We start from the raw sequence: 11,137 nt of genomic DNA, 5'->3' as shown, positions 1-11,137 counted from the left end.
TGTTACAACTTACCACACTATTACTTTAACTTATATTAAACAAGTTGGGGCAACGACATCAGCAGAGAGAGGTTCACTGGTCGCATTTGTATATGCGGTTAATGCCATTGGCAACACAATTCCTCCACTGTTTGTGTTCCCACACATACATTATGCAGACCACTGTGTCAGAGATGGACCAGTAGGAAGCACTGGTAGTGGAAATAAATCAGGATGGGTGCAAGAAACAGATTTCCTCATCTTTCTGAAGCACTTTGCAAACCACACCAAGGTAAGCCATGAAAAAAAGTAATGGAATTGCGATGCTGGTGCACAACTACATTTTTTCAGCTTCATTGTTATGTTCAAAGTTGGTGCAAGAGTTGTAGGTTATAATGCCCACTGAGCCAATGAGGCCAAACTCAAGGAAGACCAACCAAAATTAATGAAATATTCAGTTGCAGAAAATTCCATAATTTGCGGATATACCCAACAGTAATTTAATAATTGGAGGTGACTTTAACCTAGTATTAGACCCATATTTGGATAAATCCTTGTCCAAAAAAATCACACCGTGTAAAAGCAGTAATTTTATTAAAACATATATGAAGAATATGAATATCTGTGATGCGTGGAGAATTTTAAATCCATCAGGCAGAGAGTATTCTTTCCACTCCCACGTACACAATAGCTATTCAAGGATTGATTATTTTTTGGTGGATGGAAAAATGCTCCCCCTAATTCGAAATGCAACCTATCATAATATTATTATCTCTGATCACTGCCCCGTTACTTGCTCCTTTGCACTTAGTAACCCCATTAAAACATACAGAAATTGGAGATTTGACCCACAATTACTGAACGATTCAGAATTTAAACAATATATAAACTCTCAGATGTCTTTATTCTTTGATATAAACAATAATGCTGAGACCTCTCCAGATATACTATGGGAAACGTTTAAAGCTTATATCAGGGGGTTTATAATATCATATCAAGCGTCACGGAACAAAAGGAATAAATTAGAACAGCTAAATTTAGAAAAAAGAATCCACGAACTGGACGTCAATAATGCAATGGCTCCTTCTTTAGATAAGTATAATACTATTTGTGCACTAAAATATAAACTAAACCAAATATTATCTATTAATATTAATAGAACTTTCACTTTTGTGAGACAGAACTATTTTGAATTTGGGGATAAACCCCATAAGTTGCTAGCCAGACAACTAAAGAAACTAGAAAATGATAGAGCGATTCATAAAATCAGAACAAGTAACGGAAATCTGGTCACATCACACAAAGATATTAACGATAACTTTAGACAGTTTTATGAATCCATCTATACTTCTCATCCCACTGCAGGGCCTAATGAAATGCAGGAATTTTTAGATAAATGTGATCTTCCTGTGTTAGACCAGACAAATGCCAATATTTTGAACGCTAAGATCACAATTGAAGAAATTACAAAATCTATCGGATTACTAAAAAACAACAAGAGTCCAGGCCCTGATGGGTTAGGGAATGAGTTTTATAAATACTTTAAGATCAAATTAAGTCCATATCTATTTAAATTATATAATCATGCATACAAAATGAGCACCCTACCTCCAACATTGAATGAAGCAACTATTATAGTACTTCCAAAAAAAGGCAAAGCAACGGAGGAAGTGGGATCATATAGACCTATTTCTCTATTAAATTCTGATCAAAAAATTCTGGCTAAAATACTAGCGAGTAGACTTAATACAGTAATAGATAAATTGGTGCATTCAGACCAAACAGGTTTCATTCCAAACAGGAGTTCTTTTAATAATCTTCGACGTCTATTTAATATAATCTATTCCCCCAAGGTACAACAGGACCTACTTATACTTAGCTTGGATGCCGAAAAGGCATTCGATCATGTGGAGTGGTCCTACCTCTTTGCAGTCCTAGAAAAATTTCAACTGGGACAAGATTTCATCTCTTGGATAAAACTACTTTATAATAATCCCACAGCCAGAATTCTTACAAATCAGACATTATCAACTCAGTTTAAACTCAGCAGAGGTACAAGACAAGGATGCGCTCTTAGTCCATTATTATTTGCCCTGGCTTTGGAACCCTTAGCACAGACAATTCGAACTCATATGGATATACACGGTTATGATACAACATACACTTCTAATTCTATATCGCTCTATGCTGACGACATATTATTATACATAACAAAACCATTAATATCCCTCCCAGCAATTCTCTCCGTGATTGATAAATTCAGTACTTTCGCAGGCTACAAGATTAACTGGGGAAAAAGCGAAATACTGCCCATTAAATTAGAGAATAAACAATGGCTTACATCTCTCCCATTTAAAATAACCTATGAAAAAATCACTTACTTGGGCATTACAATACCAAAAAACTACAGCTCCCTAATGAAAGAGAATTTTCTTCCCTTACTGGAGAAACTTAAAAATAACATTCAGTACTGGAGGACACTTCCTATTTCTTTAATAGGGAGAGTGAATTCAATAAGAATGGTATTCCTCCCGCAGTATTTGTATCTGGTTCAAAACATCCCAATTTTCTTGCCCAAATCTTTTTTTAAAAAGATGGACGCCATCATTATGCCATTCATATGGAATTATAAAACACATAGAATAAAAAAAGACCACCTATGCAAACATAGATCCCTTGGTGGACTTACACTACCTAACTTTATGTACTACTACTGGGCATCAAATTTAAGAATAATTTCCCTTCTATTGGATGACACAGCAATACTCCCTAACGGCTTACAGATGGAGCGGGAGGATTGCCTTCCTTACTGTGTTGGTGGAATACTACTCTCTCCTATTCTTTTGACAAACTCATATTACAATTCGAATCCAGTGATTTATAATACCGTACAAATTTGGAGACAAATAATTAAGCACTTCAAATTGAAAAAACTATCAATGTGTACATCCATTAAAGCTAACCCCTCTTTCCTTCCATCATGTGTAGACGGAGCTTTCAATATATGGCAGGAATTGGGAATTTGTAAATTAAAAGATTTATACCTAAATGATACTTTTATGTCATTCCAACATTTAAAAGATAGATTTGGATTGCCTCACAGTCATTTTTTTAGATATCTTCAACTAAGAGACTATATCCGTACATACCTGCCACAATTTGAAAACATATCGTCCGATCCTTTGGACAGATGTCTTAGTGATGGAAGGGGGTTTGAACAGAGAATTTCATTATTTTATAATTCAATACAGGAGATGAGTATACCTTCAACTACTTCAATCAAAGAGGAGTGGGAAAAAGATTTTGGGACTCTCCTATCAGAAGATTTCTGGCAGGAGGCCTTACACAACATAAATACGCCTTTTATTAATTCCCGTCACTGTTTAATTCAGTACAAAATTATACACAGACTACACTATTCAAGGGAAAAACTTCACAAAATGTATCCAGAGTGTTCCCCCCTCTGTGAAAAATGCAAGATACACTATGGAAATCTGTTACATTGTTTTGCACTATGTCCAAGGCTTCAGGGTTTTTGGTATGATATTTTTACTTATATGTCTAATATTTTTAAAAGTAAGATTGAACCAAACCCGACAGTAATCATCTTTGGGATTTCCAACGAAACACAAAATTTACAACACTCTCAAAAAAGGTTTATGGCATATGCTTTGATTATTGCAAAGAAATTGATCCTGCAGCTTTGGAAAGGCAATGAGACTCCTGTATTAAAAATGTGGCTTACTGAACTTATAAACACTCTTCACCTTGAAAAAATAAGATATAGTATGAATGACAATGTAAAAGATTTTGAATTAATCTGGCACCCTTTACTTATATACCTTGGGAAAATATAAAACTTTGTTTACTTGTTTCTCTTCCCTTTTGCCGACAGCCGGGGTATTGGGACCCCTTATGGGTGACTGCGGGGTTTGTTTTTTTTTTGTTTGTTTTTTTTTTTGGTGTTGTTGGTGTTGTTTATTATTTGCCTTGTTAGTTTAGAGAAAAAAAGGAGCATAAGCTATGTTATGTCAATTTGTAAAAACTACAATCATGATACTTGCTCTCAATAAAAATATTTGAAACAAGAAAATTCCATAATTTGTCTTTTTTGGGGGGTTGGAATATGTTCAAAAGCTAGATTTCTGCATTCTGTCACACACACACACACACACACACACACACACATACACACACACAGCTACATAAATGGCTCTAAGTGCATTCATGTGTTGAATAAACAAAGATTACATGTTAATGTTTTGTCAGTACGCTTATTTCATTGTGTTACATTTCACCCCAGGATATGTTACAACTAACCCAGACTATGGGGTTAATTGTAACATTTCACTCTTCGTGTTTGAGACCATACCATGCAATGAATAATTGTGCTGCAGAGAAAGTAGCTGCACTATTTAATAGCAGAGACATGTAAATACTTTGCATTACATTTTGAATCCACTACCTTAAAAGAGCTCCAATTTACAGACAGAAATGTCAAAGATGTGACAACTATCCCCGGTCTCCCCTACAGATGTATTACTCTACCGCTCTTTTATGTTTTTTCAACATTTTTGGCTCAGTTTTGCAGGTTAGTGTTTTGCTGTGTGTTTGAGCTGTTTTGGGAAATTAATTAAAAAACTTTAAACTCTGAAGACATTTAAGCAGACAAAGGAAGTGAAATAAAATACAAACGCGTTATTAAAGGTTTCCAAATCAACAAAGGGTCTCAGTAAATGTTCCAGACAAATGTGCTCCACTGCAACAAGAAGCCGAATTCTTTACAACACACAAGTTTTCAGTGAAATTCTTTTAGTGGCTTTATTGTGCATTTGCATTTCATGAAGCTGTGGCTGACAGTAGTCCCCAACTGAATGATCATTGTGCTGGCTGCAGATTGAGCACGATGTGTGGAAAGCTTGTGGAAGTCACGGTTCAAGCAACGTGAGCCTAACCGCTCAGCTTCACCTCCACGGGGAAGTGGTCGCTGACAGCCAACGCCTGAGAGACAGAGAAACCGTTCTTTTAGTGGCTCACAGTTTGTGCTGCAGACGGCTTCAGTTTCCACAGGTTTCTTTCCAGTGCTGAAAAACAACGTGCCTGCATGGTAATGCCATCACTACAGTATACACTGCATTATGATTTTGTTTGCATCTCTGTGGTCGTTACTACAGCCACTGCTTTACAAAGTTGCTCGATTTTCTGTAGCTCAAAGCTGATATTAAAAAAGCAAAAGTGCTTTAAAACTGCATGATTTCTGATGGGGCGACTGCTTTGCCCTTTGTGTAGAATGCCTCTCTTCTGATTGGAGCTCAGTAAACATTTTGCTGATGAGTCTATGGTCTCAGTTGCAGTGAATACAACATTATGTTAACTTTTTATATTGACGTTTCCATTAGTGTCAGCGGGGAATGAGGCAGGTTGTGCTTTTTAGTTCAAATGAATTCTTACAGAGATAAGGATTGAAATTCATCTGTTACCAGATCTTGTTTGAGATTCAGGTCCGTCATGTAGTTATACACCTTCGCACTATCTTTCACCACTCCTCTCATCATGTCTGCAGTGACCACAATCCTGCAAACACAGAAAGATGATTAGAGTTTAGAGTTTGCGTGCACACATCAGAACGACCTGCCACAATCTGTCTACCTGTCGTAAGGGCAGACAGTTTGCGACACGGTAGTGTCGGCCGCATCAGTGATCAGCCAATGGAAAGTCTTGTCAGTGAAGATGCGGATCTGCTGCCAGTCAGACCCGGACACATAACTACAGCCTGCGTTGAAGTCACCCAGCAGCACGATGTCCTGCAGGGAGAGTAGTGTGAGTCGCATTTACCGAATGTGTGTTTTTCCACCAAATAAATGATTTTTACTTGTAGGCTGTAAATACATCATTGTTCCAGCGAGCGCGGACATCTGCCACCACGTCATAGAGAGCATTTAGCTCCCGAACAGCTGATTCTGGGGAGGTGTGCTGAGGGATCAGAGTAAAGTCTCTCACAGCTACAGAAGAGAAGGGAACGAAGGAGTGTTGACAGTGACGGAGGCGCTTACACCGCATGAGAATGATAAAGGACTAGTGACTAACATGTCCCAGGAACTACCACGCACAAATGTTTGAATGAGGATCCACATCATTATCAGTGTGATGCAGAAACAGCTGTATAGCTCGAGCCACAGCACCTACCAGTGTGTTTGGAGGAGAACATTACGACAAACGGCTCCCTGCTAAAGGCGTCTTGTCCAGTTTCCTCCGGGCCGTCGTCATAGGTGTAGCTTTTTGCCACCGATACCAGCGCCTCCCTGTGGAGAAAATCACCACCTTTTCATTTGCTGCCAGTGTGTACTTCATTTCTAAACATGTCCAGTTGCTTCTCGGGACAAATTTATTGTAGTTCTGCTTTTCCCCTTTTTTTAAATCACTTCTTCTGAATTCTGAGTGTGTATAAGATGTATGTTTATGCCAGAACAAAGACGGAGGATTTGCCGTTAAATTACTTCAAACATGCCTCAAACACTACAAACATGCTGGAAATATAAATTTTTAATCAAGTTGTTTTGAATGGTTATTTGAGAAACTTATGGGAGGTTCTTTAACCCTCTGAGGTCTAAGTGATGATGATGATCCAACACCAGAGATGGGCAGTAACGCGTTACTTGTAACGCGTTACTGTAATCTGATTACTTTTTTCAAGTAACGAGTAAAGTAAGGGATTACTATTGCAAAATCAGTAATTAGATTACCGTTACTTTCCCGTAGGAACGCTGCGTTACTGCGTTACTAAAACCGTGATTTTTTTTGCGAGAATGTCTCATGACAGTGACGTAAGCAAGTGCGACGTTGGTGACAGCAGCTGTGTGCAGATCAACAATGGATAATATATCGAGTGCGGGAGAGAGTATGAGCGTGCAGCGTTTAAAGTGTGGAAGTACTGACCTTACTTTGAGTTTGATTCCATAAAAAGTGACAAAAACATTAGCGTCCATCGTGCGTGGGAAGAAAACTTCTTTTTACAGCGAAAAAAACCCCTAAACTTCCAAGCAAGCACCGAGTAGCTACGACGTGATGGGAAACTCACAGAGACACTCGCGCGGATTCTTCAACTGACCGCAGCACACCTGCACCAGGGTAACCCTCCGCCTACCCTGCTCCTGCTTTACAGGTGAAAATAGAGCAAAAGGACCGCTGAGTCTTTGACTTTATTTATTTTCTGCTGTGTTTTACTTGCATCTGTTTGAAAGAGTGAGTGAAAACACAAAAAATATTTTATTTTATGTGCTGGAATGTGTAGAAAATAGGTTTAAATGTTAAACTAATTTATTCAAGTCAGAGAATGTTGCATATAATTAAATGTTTTGCTTGATGCATAAAGTTAAAAGATTAAAACTGATAAAACAAGTTAAAAAAAGAGACTTTTCCATTTGATTACATTTTGTATGATGGATTATGTAGAAAAAGTAGAATTGGGCTGAAAGATCTATCACTTTATCACCTCTTCAGGTTGTAAATCGTGTTTTTAAAAAGTAACTAAGTAACTAAGTAATTAATTACTTTTGAAAATAAGTAATCAGTAAAGTAACGGGATTACTTTTTTGGGGGAGTAATCAGTAATTAGTTACTGATTACTTTTTTCAAGTAACTTGACCAACACTGTCCAACACCAATCCTGACTTTAACCCCGGGCAACGTGAACAAGTCATTTTTATTTTTGTTAAATTGTTTGGCTTTAAGAAACAAAGAAAACAATCAAACTATTCACATTCTGCCATGAAAAAGACTTTTTCCCTTTCTACAAAATACATATTTAGAGCAAGAACTAAAAATGCTTTTTACACGGCATCACTGCAACGAACCATGTGTTGTTGCAAACAGCCGCCCCTCCCTGAGCCTGACTCTGCCGGAGGTTTCTTCCTGTCAAAAGGGAGTTTTTCCTTCCCACTGTTGCCAAAGTGCTGCTCATAGGGGTCATTTGATTGTTGGGTTTTTCTCTGTATGTGTTATTGTAGGGTCTACCTGACAGTATAAAGCGCCTTGAGGCGACTCTTGTTGTGATTTGGCGCTGTGTAAATAAAATTGAACTGAATAAATATCATTTCACTGTGTGTAGAGTAGAGACTTATTTTTTTCATCGTGGTGCACCTGTAAAGGAAGAGATATCGCTCTTTATAGGTGCTCGCACCGAGAGGCTCGCTGACGATGTATTTGTACTGAGGAGAATCTCTGGGGGGAAACAAACACACACTTTTATGTTTCCATACGTTTGCATTTCATGCTCAGTGTTACTCTGAATGTTCCATGTTCGGTGTGTGGACTCACTTGTTGACGTACTCCATGAGTTTTTGGGTTGCTGAGAGATCACTGTCTCTGACCTCTTGGATCAGAATGACGTCATAGCGTTGGACAATCTGCAAAACACAAATAAAAAATGAAAATGAATCAGCTGATTGTCCATCTTGCAACATCACGTTTGTTTATATTTTACCTTGCACGAAAAAATTCATGTGTTAAGCTTTAGATTGTAAAGGCAACGCTACAGCTGTTGCACATCCAGTTATTTCATTGATCATTCCTTAAGCATAGAGGTGGGAATATTCTGGGAATATTCAGGTTTACTTCTGCAACAGGCCAAATCATCCAAAGCATTTCTCAAAATTCAGTTCAAACTATTTCAAAACGCACACACAAGATAACACTTCTGGATTGGTTTTGAAAGCACTCTGACCCAAATTGCATTACAAATGGGTGGATGTAAACATTTTGTACAAACTGTCATATCTACCAAAGAGGGAAAAGTCCCAGACCTTGGTAATGATGTTCATCAGAGTGGTGTTGGAGGCTTTGGTGTCTCCGAAGGATTTGATGTTAAAGGCTCCCAGCAGCAGCGAGTTAGAGAGATGCAGCAAGGTCAGAAAAAGCCCCAAAGTGCCCACCAAATGCATCCTACACCAAACAGGTCACATGTTAAAAATGACTTAGAAATCACATGAAACACTGACGCTTACAAATGATTTCATATTTATTTTACACGTATGTAAGCTAATGACTTCCCAGGTTATCAGGTTAATAATTTCCAGTTCCTGTGCATTAAAAACCGATTTGCAGGCTGAAGTAAGGCCTTTCCTTTCACTCCATATTTCTCTGTCATAAAGTCCAGTTTAACATGGAGTTTAGTCCAAAACAAAGCGGCTCATGTTCCACCATCTGCTGAGAGCTCATGACATGAGAGTGAGAGACCAAACACCTGCTCCTCTGGATGTATTTTTGGCAGTTTATCTAACATGCTATTTAGCGCGTCACTATTTGCAGCATGTTGCAAGGCTTGGTAAAATATTATCCTTTTAGGACAATATATTACTCTGTTGCCCTGGTTACACCGTCCTGGAGCTGTTGTGGAAGACCAAAGGTTGCCAAATATGGAAACAGAGAGCTGCATTTATACTGTGATGGTTTGCATGTGCTGCTGAAATGTGTTTGTAAACGCACAATTACTGCAGGAAAAATGCACAAAAGTTACTGTAATGCTGCTGTAGCCTGAAACATCCACTCTAAACAAGAAACTGGCTCACAGTATTGCACCGAATACAGCTCAGATGTTTTTGTAGCGAGTGAGAGGTCCATACCTGCTCCTGTATGTCTGCACGGTGGAGACGCCTGAACTCGTGAATCTTCTGAAAGCTCCTGAAAAGCTTCTGAGCAGAATGGCGACCAGTGTCTCTTTTGAGGTTTTTATCTACCTGCAGGCGCATGTGACTGCAGGGTGCTGGGGAGGAGTACAGAGAAAAGGTGTGTTGTGGATGGGGTACAGATTTCAGGCTTTCAGGTTCTCACATCCCAAGATTGCAGTGCAACAAGGATAACGTTGCAACCTCAAATTCTTTTCTGCTCGTCATACAATAAAAACACTTCAGCATTGTTTTAACTTGCTGTTGTCCTGTTTGGCATTTGTGTGAAGTTCTGTCACACTTCACAAATGAACTCAGAATGAGTGTCGCAGTGTTGGGATGACCTTAAACTTTGGCAAAATCCTTACGGAAACTGAAGAAATTCCTTCAAGCAGTTTGAAAGATGCCTTGTTCATGAGAGCAGGGACAGACAAAACATAATATCTACTCTAGGTCTGCTCCAGCAGAGACACGTAACAGTCATTAGCAATAACAACAGTAATATTGCTACAGCCTTGTTAAACTATCATCTGTCCCAGTGTTATATCTTGAAATCAGACCTTCAAAAACCTTCCGATAGGCTGATACAACACAAGTATGCCACCGTCTCCACCTTATTGGTCAGAAAGTTTTTCTTCCCAGTTGTAGCTGAACAAACAGAACCCATTCACTTACAATGCATTCAAGCTTGACAACACAATAATACACTTTAGTGAAGTTTCATAAAAGTGCTCATACTTACAGCATGTTACAGTTGTCATGTTACTGATGAGGGTTAAGCTCTATGTTTTTAACATTGTAATCAGATCTGCCAGGTCGGTGCTTAGACATATACCGGTGTCCACTACACCCAGCCTCCTGACTCTTTCTTTACTGCCAGCTGTCGAGAATCTGATGCCTCAGCAAATACTGAATAAATTTCGGTGCCACCGCTGCTGTCCACATTCATGCTCCCGTCAGGGTAAACCATAGTTTCCCAAACTTTCCATGTATTTTAAACTTGAGAATCCAAGTGAAGCCAAGATGTTTGCTGACTATTAGTCTTGTTTATGAAGTAGACAAACGAATTTTGTGTAGAAAGGATGAGGGCTCAGTGTGCGCGTGAGGAAAGCTTGCACGAGAGGAAATCTCCACTGGGACATGGAAAACTACCACATACTGACCTAAAGAGCAACGAGTACAGAGGGAGAAACAGCAGGAAGTGCAGCTTAACCACAGATTTGTAGCCACTCTTGCAGTTTAAACCAAAGACCAACAGAGAGTTGCACTAGGGCCAAAGTAGCAGGATCATTTTCTGTATTTGACTTTTGGTTATATGCACATGTGACCTGTTGGGGGGTGCAGATGTGCAGTATCTGCACCTTATATTTATATTTTATTTTATATTATATTTTTCTCTAACATCCATAAACATGCACACTCTGGTAAAACTAATTAAAGTTAAATACTTCTTTGTAAGATGTTTAATAAAGAATGATAAAATGGAAAAGTGCCAT

At 38.6% G+C, this 11,137-nt stretch overlaps 1 protein-coding gene across 1 annotated transcript; it reads right to left on the bottom strand.

The window, feature by feature from the left end:
- Positions 1-4,765: 4,765 nt before the first annotated feature.
- On the bottom strand, positions 4,766-10,590 carry LOC309704238 (deoxyribonuclease-1-like; the record flags this gene model as incomplete). The annotated part of the gene is made up of 10 exons (XM_082529286.1): positions 4,766-4,980; positions 5,460-5,553; positions 5,629-5,783; positions 5,869-5,981; positions 6,166-6,281; positions 8,119-8,199; positions 8,296-8,384; positions 8,781-8,919; positions 9,600-9,709; positions 10,516-10,590. 10 exons carry the CDS (start codon positions 10,588-10,590, stop codon positions 4,930-4,932), a joined length of 1,023 nt encoding a protein of 340 aa, XP_082385412.1. The 3' UTR covers positions 4,766-4,929.
- Between the last annotated feature and the right edge of the window lie 547 nt (positions 10,591-11,137).

Source organism: Aulonocara stuartgranti (assembly GCF_965226115.1).
Source record: "Aulonocara stuartgranti genome assembly, chromosome: 4".
NCBI lineage: Eukaryota > Metazoa > Chordata > Actinopteri > Cichliformes > Cichlidae > Aulonocara > Aulonocara stuartgranti.
The sequence above is the reverse complement of the archived record's forward strand: the minus strand, read 5'-3'. Positions and strand labels throughout refer to the sequence as shown.